A 16,451-nucleotide genomic window follows, 5' to 3' on the forward strand; every position below is an offset into this window, starting at 1 on the left:
GACACGTACGGCGAGATAATGACGCAATTTCGCCTGGACAATTTTTGACAGCAGCCGGAATGCAGCCAACCTTCTGACGGTTGCCAGAATTCCTCACAAGCGGAAGCTTCGTTCAATAAACGAAAATTAAGTTAACCGTATCAACCTGAAATTGAGTCAATTGGACTCAACTATAGAGTAAATATAACTCATCTTTAGGTGTATTTTTACACGTGCCTTACGGTAACTACCTACTTAAAAATTGGTTATTGAACGGAACCCCAATATTGGATGGAATATACTTAAAATTATGTTGTTTTGCGGTTCCGTGTAGGTTTCACCTAGCTGCTGGAGTTCTTGTCAAGCAAGAAAATGATTTTTGTCCAACTATCGGTCCGGACTGTTGACAGTTGACAGCAGTTAGGGTCGAAACTGGGTTGGATTTTACGTCATGCGAAAAAAGAAAATTAGAAAAGTCGTGTACATTTTGTCGTTTGTGAATCAATTACATCCCCCATGCGTTAGAGATAATCTCACAGATTTTTAAAAAACCTATCCGAAGATAATTAGAAATTCTAGTCTCACAGTCGATCAACCCGACCGACGAAATTACTAGGATGAATAAAATATTGAGAACCATTATTTTAAAATGACAATCATCAGGAAGAGGTATTGTGCTCTGTCGAAAAACACGAGTTATCATCAATTACTACGTGGAATTTAGATTCATAACTAGAAGATCGACACGATTCCATTTCAGTTCAGATAGAACCATTAAAAACACAACACAGATAGAACAATTCGTCTCACAAACTATAACAAAACTATGGATAGATATGTTCGGATTCATCTTCACAACTCAGGTGCTCTCGTAAACTTTATTTTATCTGATATACGTCGTAATTCTAGGATGAAACAGTGAAAGGTACAGTAAACCTTCCAACAATAAATTATCTTACCACTCCATATCCTCCGGTAAGCCGCCAGGGTAGTCCCCGGTCAGACACGCCGTACAGTGGCCTACTTTCTCCGGATCGCTTTTGACTACATTCAGTTGGACTGCTTTCTGTAGCCCTTCGACACTGAGATATGCCAAACTGTCGGCTCCCACATACTTCGCCAGATCTTCCGGGCTTAGTTTGTTCCCAATCAGCTCCTCCCGTGTTGGAATGTTTATACCCATGTAGCAAGGATAAAGTAGCGGAGGACTTGCGATACGAATGTGCACTTCGACGGCTCCAGCATCTCGAAGTAGCTTGATAATCGGCCCAATGGTGTTTCCACGTACAATCGAATCATCGATCAGGATCAACCTTTTTCCGGCAACGTTTTCCGATAGGGCACCGAACTTTTTCGCAACACCAAGCTGACGGAGACGGGTCGACGGCTGGATGAAAGTTCGTCCGACGTAACGATTCTTGCACAGTACCTCAGCAAAGTGCAGTCCAGTCTAGGGTGAGTAGAGAAATTTTTTTAACGATTTATCGAAGCACAATTTGTGAGCTTACCTCTCGGGCATAGCCATGGGCAGCTGCCGTTCCCGATTCCGGGACCGAACTAACAATATCCGCATCTACGAATGATTCACGAGCCAACTGTCTGCCGCACTGCAGCCGCACAGAGTAAACCATTTGACCTTCAAAGATGGAATCCGATCGAGCAAAGTAAACGTACTCAAAAATACAGAAGGCATGCCGTCGGTTGTCCGGACACTCAACGACATCGATTGTCTTGATTCCGTCCCGAGTCAGTTCGACAATCTCTCCGGGTTCTACTTCCCGAACATATCGGGCACCTATCGACAGAAAACCACAGCTCTCGCTAGAAATAACCCAGCCTTCCGCTGGTAGCTTCTCTACTTTTTCTGTAATATAGAATAGTGTTAAGAAAAAATTATGATAACCTTTTAGTGATCAACTATACCAGTCCTGTATGAGCCAGCTGCCAATGGAACAATCTTTCCAATGCACAACGGCCTATTTCCGTACGGATCCCTAACTCCATAGATTTTATCTTTTAACATAATGACCAACGAGTACGAAAGGGGAGCCAATTTCATCAGGTGTTTGATGCGGGCGGGCCAGTCCGGTCCGTTGTCTTCTCCATCCGGTGGATTTAGGCACAAAGCTTGAGTAATTAGTTCCGAATCGCTGTGCGTAGATAGGCCAACACCTCGCGATAGCACATCTCTTCGTAAACTTTCGCAATTAGTAAGTTCTCCGTTGTGTGCTACGGCCAGTGCTCCATGAGCCGTATGTACCACAAAAGGTTGACAGTTTACTTCCTCGCTAGCGGCTGAAGTCGAGTACCTCGTATGTCCGATACCCAAATTACCCTTGAGCTTTTTCATCGAATCATCCGTGAATATGTTATTGATCATGCCCATCCCCTTGTGGACGCTGAAATTCCTCGCACAGATGCCTTCGCTGGTTACGATTCCGGCGGATTCCTGTCCTCGGTGCTGCAACGCAACCAACCCCAGGCAGATAACTTGCGGTATGTCTAAGTGCGTAGGCCATTCGCCCGTTCCAATCGCTCCAAATACTCCACACTCATGTGTCAACCCAGATTGAACGACGCCGCGACCCAGTCGCTTACCCTTCAGTGTATACTTGCTGCACTCTCCACCAGAGGCAGCACTGTGTGTAATTCGTGGCGTTTTGAACGCTTCCGTGCTGAGTAATTCGAGTGCTTGTGTACTATTTGTATGCTGTTCCCGATTGCCTTGCTGTAACTGCGATAGCGAATTTGATGACGCCGAAGACGTCGCCGATAAAGGAAGATCCATGCTGCTGGAAGTAAACATATACGTCAGTACATCATCTAGGAACAGGGAAGGAGTTTGACCTTTCGTCAACTGAGCATGCCGGCCGCGTAAACGCGCTAGACAACAGTGGATTCTGTAAGTAGGTAGCCTGTTTCAAGCAGATCAATCGTGATCAGTTGCTAGAGGCTTCTCGGTATACGTAGTATTCATCAGAATCGATGTTGTAAACATGTGTAGTAGAATGATTGGTAAACATGATTATCGCAATAAGAACACACTGTTGTCTGATGACCGTGTTCCACATAAAGAATATTCAAGCCCAATCGATCCGCGACAGAACATTTGATAAAAATGAGCTATTTTCACATTTTCACACGATCATTAAATCTTCACTCAAAATGTCTGGTAAAATGGTTAGTTGAATGAATTTTGAAAACCGCTTTCAACTGGTTTTAAACTGTGTGTGTTATTAAAATTGCGGATCCTGATTACGTTCTTATCAAACCCAATTTAGCGAGACTACCGGAATACTCTGGTGAGCAGCACGTTTTTATTTATTATTTACTCATGACATCCGTTTCATAAAAAAAAGTAGAATGGGTGATTTTAAGTGTGTTCATCCCAAAAAAAAACAACGACGTGAAGTCTATCAAAACAGGTCAAATTCCGCTCCGGAACATGAGCTTTTTTTGTCGAGTGGTATGATTATTGGATCAGGGTTATCAGAAAACAAGGGGCCACAACGTCGACAGTTTAACAATCTAGAAATAATCCTATTTGACGTCATACATACTGCATAACCATTCATAAATCGTTTAGGCTGGACGTAAAACCTTACCCCGTTTCCTATTTAACTACTGTCAAACTGTTTGTGTGATGCCATCTATGAAGCTAAGTTCAACGCCATTGGTCTGGAAATCAGTTTAGATTCGAACCTGACTTTTACATTAGATTGTTTATCGTGACGTCACAAATGAACAAGAATTCGTCTTTGACAGTTCAGCGGTACTGTTTACAAACAAGCTTAAACAAAATCGAGGAACACATCTCAAATAAGCATCTTTACACTTCACAACTAGCCACTTTTGTTTAATAAATCTCTGAAACGAACCGTATCGAATCGTTAACAAATGTTTTGAAACTCTACTTAGGCGATATGGACCTAGAACGTTCTCATCCGTTTGTCAAAAGACAAACAAACAAAAGACTGTTTATAAACAGTACCGCTGAACTGTCAAAATGCGTTCATCCGATTGAGGTTAGCAGTGACGGTAAAAACCCTAATTGCAATCGTCCCACAACAATAGGGCCTAACCTTTGCAGCCATGGATACCACCGGACGGTTGCTAGGACCGATTCGGTGTCGGCTGTCAAAACCAAAATAATCAAAATTCGCTGCATAAGTTGGTGAAGGCAGTACATCTATTTATTTCCGAGAAACAGGTGAGTTTACTGTCAATTTAAGTGTGAATTTATTTGATGCTAAGGCTGTGAACCATTTCGCGATTATTTTAAATTTTGGTCACAGCCTAAATGTTGAACAAATGTAGGGAAAACCGGGGCAAAGCCGGACACATTTGGGAAATTGAAAAAAAGCATCCATTACAACTAGGTTTTTACCCAAGAAATCTATACCGCCGAATATAATTTTATGTCAAAATGAACCTTCACCATTCTCAACTTGTGGTTTGGAAAAATATGCATAAATTTCCGCAAAAAGTCGCGATGAAGTGACCAACCAAATTCTAATTCTGCACATAACTTTGAATGCTTTGTTATTTTGATTGTCGTATTGTTTATAGGCGATATTTCATTTCATCAGAGAAAACAACACTTAAAATATAGAAAAGTTTCCACCTATAAGTGAGCATCATATTCAATTAGTTTTGACATTACAGATTTTGGTGCATGCTAAACGCAAACTATTAAACAATATTAAATTAGTTACCTTTTCCGTCGCAATATGGAGTAACTGTGATATCGTTTTCGATAATCATATATAATATATTTGTATTTATTTAGGTGTTTCAAGAATCCGTTTAAAATTTCAAGTCGAAAATTATGTGATTATGTGTCCAATTGAGCCTTACTTTTTTCTCCAGTTTGGCACCGCATAGACACTTCAATTTAGAGAAGCAATAGTAATTTTATTTTCCACATTATCGAAGGCACTCAATAATCACTGGATTCAGCATGAAACAAACATTTGACAGTACTAATCAGAACGTAGACAGAAATCAAATATTCAAAACAATCAGAAAATTTCAAAAATAAATTCAATTAAAAACGTTCATGAACACGATAGACGCCAAACGGAATTGACTCAACGTCATCCAGCTAATTGACGTCTATCTGTCACATGAAAGCGCGTTTACAAAGTCAATTCATAGATCGAAATAAGCTCTGAGATTGCGACTTCTTGGTAAACAACACACATGTACACATGCAGAATACTCTCCAATCAGAAACGAACGACCTGTCAAACAGCGTTGCCGGGTCATTTTTCCAAAAATCTGCATTCGGCGCAAAAATCTATCTGTACCGTATCGGTATCAGAATTTCGTCAACATAAGTTCACGGAAATGTCATCAAAGCCCATTTTGGTGAGCAAAAAAAAGGTCTCGTTGCAACCTTTTCTCCTGTCTATCCATGCTATCAACGAAAATCGGTATTTATCTGTACGATCCGTGAATTATCGGTATTTTGGGAGTACATATCTGTATTGCGGTATAGAGGTCAAATATCTGTATAAATACCGATAAATCGGTATACCTGGCAACGTTGCTGTCAAATTCAATACAAGATCTGAAAAATTCCAGTGCCGCCAACTATGTTTTGTTGTTAATCAATATATTTTCATTGGTACGAAATGTCGTCATTCTATTTACAAACAATCTGCAAATAACCATGATGAATGAACATATTTTTAAGGTAGAAATTTTCAGGCGCTCAACCGTTGCAAACAAAACAAAATCAAATACGCGTCATCGAGTTCATTTGTTTTGTTTAACCACGCTTTGCTGATTAAACTTGTAAATATGATGAAACCAAAAAAATATTTACATATGAAAAATAAATTGCATCATTGAATAATATTTTCCTGATTGGGATTGCATAAAACAGATAATTACTTCGTCAAAACATGTTGTTGAAAACAGATTAATAACGGTAACGATTGCTGTTTTGATCCTAATCTACGCCAGTGAAAATATATGTTGCGCGGTTTATTTACCTAGTAGAAAAAATAGATTCAACGAAGGACGCTCGTTGAACGATGTTTTTCCAATGGGTGCACAAAACATACGGATGTTATGTTGTTGTTTTCTGGTTATTCAGGAAAACGAAACAACGTTAACATTGTTTATTGTTAACATCGTATAATTTTGTACATTTTGTAATGGCGTTTTTCATTGAAAAACACTGGTGGCGTGGGTTGCTCTGGTTTTGCACTTTCGAGCAGAAATGACACGATGAAACACCGTTAAAAATTTGCACTTCTGCTCGAAAGTGCAAAATCGAAGCAATCCACGCCATCAGTGTTGTTCAATGAAAAACGCCATAAGACTTGCGTTTGCGCACCGTGGAGACCAAAGTGGCTCTGTTTATAAACCTAGTAGCAGACTGATAAAATCGATTGTTTGTATGTTTTATATGAAACATTTTACAAATTTATGTTGATACTGTTTCTTAAAAAAAATTACGATTCTTCAAAGAAAAAAAAAAACGATTCTATAAAAACAAGAATGTTCTTAAAACTTGATTTTTTTTATTCAATTATATAATTTTTAAGGCACACTGCTTAAGCTATAATATGCCAAGGGCTTTTTCTAATTTTAATTAACAACTAACTTAAAACTAGGATAGTATATTTTAAAATTTGATTATTGACTTTGATAAGATATTTTGTGAATTTTGTATATCTTATTTGCCACAAATTGACATCATGGAACTGATTTCTGTTCCATGAACATCCCAGATCTGATAGTTCAATCAATATGTCAAATCATATGGGTATCATAGAACTGACCGGAGTAATCAACTCTCAACACCGAAATGAAAACTCTAGTTCGATCGTGTTCCACAGAGGAGATGTGCGTTATTAAAATAATGTAACTCTATCCAATGTGTTGAAGTTAAAAAAAAGCCGAAAAGAATTTAAAATGGTTCTTTGTGTCGTCACTGAGGTTACTACCTAATTTTAAAAACAATTAACGGTTAAATCTTGATAAAAATTAGAAACGGTTCTCTTCTAAATATCAATTGTGCTGAGTTCCAAATTAAACAACGGAAATCCGCGTAAAAAACAGTTACACAACTTCGGAAATCCGCCTAGAAAATAAACGGGTGACTTCGGAGATCCACATAAGATAACCGCGTAACTTTGGAAATTCGCGTAAAAAAATTCAGTAATAACAATATTTGTCACACACAGACATTTGCTCAGTTCGTCGAGCTCAATCGAATAGTATTCGACTTCAAAAGTTAGTTTTCACAGTGACTGGATATCATTTCTATATGAGAAAAGCAAAAACCGCGTAACTTCGGAAATCCACCTAAAAATTCGCGTTAAAAAACTGCGTTGCTTCGGATTTTCGCTTAAAAATTAACCGAGTAATTTTGGAAATCCACGTAGAAAAGAAGCAAGTGACTTGGAATTTCCCGTACAAAAAAATCGCGTAACTTCAGAAATACGCGTAACTGCGGAAATTCACATAAAAACCGCGCAAAAAGCTGGGTAACTTTAGAATTCCACGTAAAAACTAACCGCTTAACTTTTGAAATCCTCGTAATAAATCGCATAACATCCTCAGAAAAAAATCGTGTAACTTCGGGAATCCGCGTGAAAAAAGCATACAACTTTGATGATCTACGCAAGAAAACCGGGTAACTTTGGAAATTCACGTAATAACGAACTTCGGTATTCCGCGTAAAAAATAATCACATATCTTTGCAAAACCACGTAGAAAAAAACTGCGTAACTTCGGAAATCCGTGTAATTCCACGTGACTACGGAAATCCGCTCAACATCGGAAATCTGCGTAAAGAAACCGCGTAACTTCCAAATTCCGCTTAAAAAATAACCGCTTAGCTTCGGAAATACTCTTAAAAAAACCGCTTAACTTCGGAAATCCATGTAAAAAATTCTTAAGTCAAAAAGAATAATATGAGAAGTAAGTAAAACCGGTTTTCATTTTCATTCAATGCAACCGTTTCTTTGGCTTTAAATCTACCAACGCAGCGATGAATCGAAAACAAAACGTAAAAAATATTTAAAAAGGGTTACCGAACCCTTTAAGAATGATAACCTAATGGACATCTGACGACATCAGGGTTCACGTTGAACTTCGGCACAATTTGAAAAAAATATCACTGATTAGCGGCTTATGTTTTACTGCCAAGTTGCAATGGCAGTTCAATCTGAACTGCTTATGCACGCATGAAAAGAGAACGAAGCGGCAAAACTACTGTTTGGTTGAATATTTGAATTTTTCTGCGTCTTAAACAGACTACAACGAACGAAAGGAAGTCAGACTTTGCTTACTAAATCATTCTTCCAAAAAAAAAAAAATGAAATATTTAGTACGGTTCCACTTTAACGCATTAAACCGATCAATTGTTTAATCTCGACACGCAGAAATTGCCGGCGGCAAGGTCGCCCAGATTTGGAATTCAAAATCTGGTTTAAGCTAGTTATCCAGTTAAAACCATTTTGGCACTTTGGTTTGTCAGCCTACAAGTAAGGCCAAAATCGACTTGAACACCAACCGTCCTCAACCGTTGTTTGTTGCAAAACCGCACAGCATCAACAGGTAAACTAGCACGATAATCAAAACTTGACACGAATCACGTGTTGTAAAACCAAAACATTTGCGGAGTGTCTTCGAAATACCGTTTGATTGAGATTACCTTGTAGACTCGAACAATTCTGAAGAACTCTTTCACTATCTCACCAATGTATGCAATAATATGATTCTTCTATCGATCACCAGAAACACTACTTAACGATCCGTACTTTAGCGCAGTTCAAATGAAAATAACTGATTTATGGAAAGTTCTCTTTTCATATTTAATCCCATTACCATGCGATCCTGAACGCACGTAACGATCAACCTTGCACTACGTCATTAGGGTCTTTCTGCGATCGACACACCGCGCCAGTACAGACAACGAGCGGTTGAAAATGATCATCCTCTCTTTCTCTGCAGAGAAACTCGCTCTCGATTGATGTCACCCATCAATGTTTGAGTACCAGCGATGGTCGAGGATCGCTCTAGCTCTACTTACCTACGTACACGACCGGCTAATAGGATGGAATTGTACTTACTTGTTTATTTGACGTACGGAAAGATCCCTACCGAGCGACCTTATCAATCCTTTCCTAATCAGCTAAACTAATCAGGATCGAGGCTGCCGACTGTTTTGATAGGAAAACTACTGATGTCTCGAATGAATCTTCCTGGTGGAGTACCAGCACTCACACGCGTTCGTCAGAAAACGCGCAACTAGTTTAGTTAATTACCCGGTAACTGATGATAATGGATGGTTCCCGTACACAACCCAACACATGCGTAAACCGTACACCGTATTATTTTTATTATTATTGTTATTATTGCAAACACTGAATTCTTATGATGGTCAATGGATCGGATTACCGGTGAGCAAAAACAGAAAAAAAATTAAACTGACGATAGTTTCAAATATGCTAACCAATCATTGCGATGGATTGAAGAGGTCAAACTAAATGATGATTACAAACAGTCGATTGTTTGGACGTTGAAAGCACATGTTTCAGGGTATTACTCGCGATAACAAGATCTACCATATTGGCAATACGGTCGTACGTACGTAAAAGACAACGATGATTGTGTTAGCATCGCGATGGAGTTGAACATGATGCAATACATTGTCATTCGTGCGGTGTGAATCGAGGGAACCTAATGAGAAGTATTGTACTCACACATTCTGGAGGGGAGAATAGCTTGGACAAATTTTTACTTGATTTTTGTGAATACGTCTTTTCCAAATTAGCCCAATGATAGAGTGATAAGTTTCTGATTGTGATTATTTCTTGTTATATCTAATGTAGTAATATAATTTCTGATCCATGCCATCGAAAATATTTAGCATCACGAATAAACGACAATTAATTCAAAATTCAAAGATTTCTAAAATGATAAGCATCAACGAATATCAAAGAGTAAAACTCATCACGCGTGTTTGCCTTTCTCGTGATCGGTTTTGAGGTAGTGAGCGGTATTTCACCACCTAAGGCTTCCAAACAAGCGGTAGCTTTATTGGATTTTATGTGATGTAGTCAAACTTGTAACCGAAAATATCAAAACTTTCTTGGCCACCCGGCTGCATCGAGAGTCATTTTGTACATTTGCGAGAGAGCATGGAGGAGAATGTAATACGCAGAGCGAGCGACGTGGTTATACGCGACCCTCTGGCCTCAGCCCTTAATAATTTTCGTTTTAATTCAAAATAAAGAATACACGACTAAAAATATTTGTTTTTTTTTTTTGTTCTGCACAAGGCGTCTACCTGGAAATTAGTAGTAAAAGTTACATAAGATTGTTTCCACATTTGGTTGCTCTATTGTACTAAATTGTATCTTCATTAAACAAACATTTTTTTTTAAGTAGTGCTACGTCTTTCCTTACTAGGCTCATCTAGGTTCCTTGTTCGAGTATTTTCTCTAATTCTTTCACAAAACGAACGGAAAAAAGTGTAAGATTGTTGTTAATACCACGTTTATTACGTAAACATTGTTTAAATAGCGAAAAATAGGTCCAAACGCGAAACATCAAAATCAACCGAATCTATAATTAGACCCTATTGCACGTTTACTTGCTTCAGTCTATGATAATCCATGAACGGAGACAAATCGAGCGCGCAGGCCTCCATCTATATCAAGACAATGGAATTACACCAGACATTATTCAACTGATGCTTCAGTCAGTAGGGAATATGAGGTTTCATCCTTCAAACCTAAACGCAAAATAAAACAAAAAGTTTTTCTGTGAGCATATCTGCTGTTGCACGTTCGCAGTATGAGTTTCGCTTCAAACAAGAGCGTTTGCGTCATCCAGCTGCCGGTCTTTTGCATTAGAGAAAAAGCAAACGAAAAGTGGACAACGATGGGGAACTTTATACAAAATCAGCTATTTTAATGGCTCTAAATGTTATCTAAAGAACTGATAAGATAACTTTATTGCGAATTGGAAGTAAAAATCATCAGTTTAGTGGAAATCTAGAAAAGTTTGATTTGCATTGTGCACCATTCGTAGTGCTAAATTTGCACCAAACAAGCGCAAATAAAGTTAGGATCAGGCTGTTCGCATTCGAGAAATGTATTCGAAATGGGTCCGCCATGTAACTTTTTTTTAAACATACAATAAAACACAAACGGTTTATTCGATTTCAAAATTTATTTTTTCATATTAAAATACAATCTTTCCGGTTAATTGTGGAATATAATTTCATTCAAATGGCTGCCTCGGCTGGCCTTGCAGTACGCCATACAGTCGGTCCAGTTTTTTAGTACATTTTCGATTGTATGCAGCTTTATTTCAGCTATGGTAGCACGAATGTTGTCCTGACATTAAGGTTACCAAAGTCGAAATAACCGCTAGTTAAAAAAAATGTAAGATGGCGGACCCTGTAGGTTAGATACTGATCAAATTTAGGACGGCTTTGGGATCTACACATGCAGTGAAGGAAAACTTCGCATTGTTCTTTAGGAATATTTTAATAATTCTAAAAAAACGATTTGCGAAATTTATTTATGGCTTCGAAATCAGTTGCAAAACTCAGATTCGTATTTCAAAACAAGTATTCAGTTCGTAAAGTTTATTCTAGACTTCTGGAACTGAGTTAATTTCCAGAATCCAAAAATGCGTTTAATAAAAATTCTGAACTGTACTGCTATCTGAGCAGGACATTCAGTTTAGGTCTAGAACTCCAGCTCCATTATACATGTCTGGGATTTTGTTTCCGACTCCAGGTCTAGGATTCGGTTTTAAATCGCAGTTTCAGATACAAATTTCAATTCTGAATTCAGATTCAAAATCCATTTTCAGAGCTCTGATCCGGAGTTCCAGAATACAATATTACTGGTCTAGGATATGGACCCGCAATGTGGTAAAATTTCAACCTGCACTGAGACCAGTAATATTATAGCTTCAGATCCAATCATCATTAAGCACTCGATGATCAAATTCATCCAGCATTTTCCTCGAATGCAATGAATTTTGCAGAAAATCATTGCCTTTCATTTACAACGGTGCACAAACCAAACACAAAATCAAAACGGACTGTTTTCTTGGTTGATCTTCTCAGAAGCATCCCGAATTACTTTACCTGTCTTTTCCAACTTTTGCTTAGCAACTGGTATAATGTTTCTATATTGAGCGAAATTGATGATACATCTTAAGAGTCTCTCAATAATAGTAGCAATTAGCTAAATTTAACCAATTATTTTGTATGTCCAATGAATGTTTCAATTATGTATAATTTAGTTTTCAAAATGATATTTTCTGACCACGATTAACAAAGTGAGAGTCATGTACAATCAACAGCCAAGAAAGGATTCCGCAATAAATTATTCGCACGTGTTTGTTTGGCATAGTGAAGCGGTACGACTCACACAGCAAACAAAATAACACCTCACTCTCGCCGTTGAGTGAAGTAAGTGCGATGCTCCGTTCCCGAGTTCTCTGGTGGCGATAACAGGCGCGAATTCAGCCAATTATTAGGTACGAAGAAAGGACTCACACAGACAACGGGTTTATATAAAATCATCAGCCGCAATGTGACTCCAGCTCAAACTTAACTGGAATGCTTACATTAGTGTGACATTAGAACCGCGCGACAGACGACTTGTTGAGTTCTGCTTTGCTAGGATAGTGAAATAACAGGGTTGTTTTGGGATCTGTGTCTTGCTACGATTCCCAGCGTTATCAAAATAAATTAGACTCGCATATTGTCAGTGCAAATTAAATCAAAGATGGCTAGTGTTACTGAAGGTAAATTGAAGAAGGCTGTGGAAATGGTGTGTCTGTCATATACATGTATGCATATTTTGTCTTGATTTAGCTGGTGGAATCAAACTAGGCAAACTGCTGATCGAGGGCAAAACCAAACAGGTCTACGATGTTCCGTCGCAACCTGGTCACTCGATTCTGCTAAACAAGGATCGTATTACGGCACACAATGGCGTCCGAGCGCACGATTTGGAGGGCAAAGCGAAAATCTCCAATCAAACCAACGCAAAAGTGTTCACACTGCTTAACCAGGCCGGTCTAAAGACGGCCTTCGTCCGGATGGTGTCCGATAATGCCTTCCTGGCACGAAAGTGCGAAATGGTGCCGATCGAATGGGTTACCCGTCGGTTGGCCACCGGATCCTACCTAAAGCGCAATCCCGGTGTGAAGGAGGGTTACCGATTTTCCCCGCCCAAGCAGGAAACATTCTACAAGGACGATGCCAACGATGACCCCCAGTGGAGCGAGGAACAGATTGTGTCCACCGGATTTAAAGTGAACGGTGTGCTGATTGGTGAGTTTTGCGAGACTTATTAATTATGTGGAAAGTTGATTAACTGCAAATTGACACACCCACAAACATGTTATCCGAATTTTCAATAACTGACCGTTCGATGATTGAATTGATTACAAACTTTTGTCATATTAGGCTATAATTAATTTCACAGAATTATAACTAGGCTCCCAGAGCCCCGTTATGAACTGCCAAGAAGGTTAAATTTAAACTGCTAGGCACTGACTAGTCGGGACGTAAAAAAAATTATTTTCATATTGGCTCTCGGAACCGGAAGCAATAGCAAAAACATAAATACTTACAGAACCGTTAATTGCGTTGTTGAGAACTACGACTCTAGTTGTTTACATTGGGATAACATTAACGAATATTTTGCTTCGTCCGTAATCGTCAATTTATCTACTAAACTCATCATATTCATCATCTAAGATTTATAGCCATAGATCCTAGATATGTCAATTCTGAATTGCATCGTAAAAATGTTGTCACAGATTCTACAAATCATCAATAAGTTTCAAAGCCTTCGACTGATTCTGTGACCAGAGTTGTAGTAAACAATTTGACCTCGCCGGCTAGAAAAACATGTTTACCTCAAGGTCCAGCCTTCGGACGGTCAACAAGAAATCGATCCCTCCCATAGCAACAAACAGACAATCACGGATCAATAATAAAACATCAACATACTGATAACACAGCGCGATTTGTTGTTCGAGTCATCGCATGACTCATATGACGTATATATGTCAGGCATAGAACTTCAATGAAAAAACATATTTTCTTGCTAATTCTTTCTACAGGTCAAGATGAGGTGGACATCATGCGTCAAACAACGATCCTTGTGTTCGAGGTTTTGGAGCGAGCGTGGGCCTCTCGGAACTGTGCCCTGATCGACATGAAGATCGAGTTCGGCGTGGATGCCGACGGGCAGTTGCTGGTAGCGGATGTGATCGATTCCGACTCGTGGCGTTTGTGGCCGTCGGGTGACAAACGGTTGATGGTCGACAAACAGGTGTACCGCAATCTGGCTTCGGTCACCGCTTCCGATCTGGATACCGTCAAGCGTAACTTTCTGTGGGTTAGCGAACAGTTGGACAATATTTTACCTACGAACGATCACCTGGTGGTGGTACTGATGGGAAGCCCTTCGGATAAGGATCACTGCGAGAAGATCGCCAAGCATTGCCGCGAGTTTGGACTGAACGTCGAACTGAGGGTGACTTCGGCCCACAAAGGCACCAAAACGACCCTTCAAATTGTCAGCGAGTACGAGAGTGTTCTGCACAATCTGGTCTTCATAACCGTGGCCGGACGTTCCAACGGTCTCGGTCCGGTTCTGTCCGGTAATACCAACTATCCGGTCATAAACTGTCCGCCGGTGAAACCGGAAAACGTCAGCCAGGACGTGTGGTCCAGTTTGAATCTGCCATCGGGACTGGGTTGCGCCACCGTGCTTTACCCGGAAGCGGCCGCACTGAATGCGGCACAAATTTTGGGATTGGGAAATTTCCTCATTTGGTCCAAGCTGCGCGTAAAACAACTGAATAATTTCACTAGCTTGATCTATGCCGACAAGGGATTCCGTGGAGTGAGGAAAACAGAATGAGAGTGTACTATAAGATAAAACTTGTTGTTATACTTTTAAGATTAGAATGTTTTGTATAAGATCATGCACAATTAAAAATCAAATATACTTTTAAACGATTGTTTTCTGATTCGAAGATGACGTCCATTGCATTTCCCATTTCCGGAGTCCAACTTTCGTTGACACCTTTAGGACAGTACATATTTCCAACACCAAAACCCTCCTATTGTTTGACGAAGTTGTTCAAATTGCCTGTTTTTAGAATGAGTGTGTGTCCAGCGTGGTTGATGAATCCGATTGTTTCGGATCGCCCTTTTTCGTAATAAGGAGTGGAAGATTAAAATATTCAATGTTGAAATCAACCTTCATTTTGTCTGGACTCGAATCGCAGTGTCGAGAATCAAATCTATATGCAATTTGTATCCCACTTTCGGGGAAAATTCAACTCAGTAATGTTCATGAGATCCATGGGATCTATTCATAAACTACGCAAACCAGAGTTAGCGTTTTTGAGCATCTCTCGTTTTTGAACCTCAAAACTTTGTGTTGAAAAGCTTTATTTAGTTAGTTTTTACAGTTTATTCAACATTAGGGACTGTCAGAAATGTACCATTCATGTTGAATTGATAATAATATAACCAATTGGTGATGACGGCGGCTTTCTATAATTTGCACGGAAAGGCCAAAATCAGCCAAACTAATTGAATTCCTGACATGATTTATTTCTGTCTATCAATATTCGTGGAGGGAGATTTATGTTTAGGACAACTAAAAAACTCACTATTATTCATTATGATTTGTGGTTCTCAATCCACTAAATTATGCTGGAAACCTTTTGGTTGAATTTGCTGATTTTATGGTAAAATTTGCCAGGCTGGAAATTGTAAATAAGCAGCTCACCTACTCGACTGCTCACCTCAATCCTAGAAAACATTCAACTTCTTTCCATAACGTTAACAAAAGTCTCTTGTCACTTAAAGAAATTTCCCAAATATAACGATTTGAACACTTTTCAAGCAATTCCCACAATTGTGAAACTGACTTCTTATTCCTATGTTGTTAGAATCAATCAATCGGAATAAAAAACAAATACAGGATTGTGGACAAAACACGAACGATCATGTATGACATTAAAAATGCAATTTTTGAACTCTCTCATCAATAGATTTGAAAACTTGACAAAGAATTGTGAAATACTATCTAGGATTCTAAAGCTAATGATAGGATTTTAGGAAGTTACAACCTACAATTATTGACATATTATCGTCAAGTATTTATATAACACTTCGTAGCGCAATGCTATTAGATTAGAAGTAAATAAATCAAATCGCATTCAATGATTATTTAAAAAAAACCTATTCTTAATCCTTTCTTTTTCTTTCATCGAAACAGTCTCATTAAAATATGTTTTGCTTTGAGAACAGTGATACTAATCTAATTGCGCCGTGAAAACACGTTTTGTCGGTTACATCACTATGGTATAAGTATCTCATATCTCCGGAACCAAAAGTCACAGCCATTAGATCTTCGAATTTGATCAATGGCCCAATTTGAGCTTTCAAA

General features: G+C 38.9%; 2 protein-coding genes across 5 annotated transcripts; one reads left to right on the top strand and one right to left on the bottom strand.

Moving 5' to 3' along the window:
• Window positions 1-843: 843 nt before the first annotated feature.
• On the bottom strand, window positions 844-9,602 carry LOC131426165 (amidophosphoribosyltransferase-like). 4 transcript variants are annotated; one of them, XM_058588657.1, is made up of 4 exons: window positions 9,072-9,602; window positions 1,903-2,768; window positions 1,488-1,843; window positions 844-1,429 (listed from the first exon to the last, which is right to left on the bottom strand). In XM_058588657.1, the coding sequence occupies exons 2-4, from the start codon at window positions 2,765-2,767 to the stop codon at window positions 935-937; spliced, it is 1,716 nt and encodes a 571-aa protein (XP_058444640.1). In that variant the 5' UTR covers window position 2,768; window positions 9,072-9,602; the 3' UTR covers window positions 844-934. The 4 variants fall into 4 exon arrangements, with proteins under 4 accessions (XP_058444640.1, XP_058444638.1, XP_058444639.1 ...); XM_058588655.1 differs by having other exon boundaries at window positions 1,903-2,771; XM_058588656.1 differs by lacking the exon at window positions 9,072-9,602 and adding an exon at window positions 8,654-8,848.
• A 2,878-nt stretch (window positions 9,603-12,480) lies between these two features.
• On the top strand, window positions 12,481-15,004 carry LOC131426166 (bifunctional phosphoribosylaminoimidazole carboxylase/phosphoribosylaminoimidazole succinocarboxamide synthetase). Its single transcript, XM_058588658.1, has 3 exons — window positions 12,481-12,774; window positions 12,845-13,306; window positions 14,104-15,004. Exons 1-3 carry the CDS (start codon window positions 12,756-12,758, stop codon window positions 14,907-14,909), a joined length of 1,287 nt encoding a protein of 428 aa, XP_058444641.1. The 5' UTR covers window positions 12,481-12,755; the 3' UTR covers window positions 14,910-15,004.
• The last annotated feature ends 1,447 nt before the right edge of the window (window positions 15,005-16,451 follow it).

This window comes from Malaya genurostris, chromosome 1 (assembly GCF_030247185.1).
Source record: "Malaya genurostris strain Urasoe2022 chromosome 1, Malgen_1.1, whole genome shotgun sequence".
Lineage (NCBI taxonomy): Eukaryota > Metazoa > Arthropoda > Insecta > Diptera > Culicidae > Malaya > Malaya genurostris.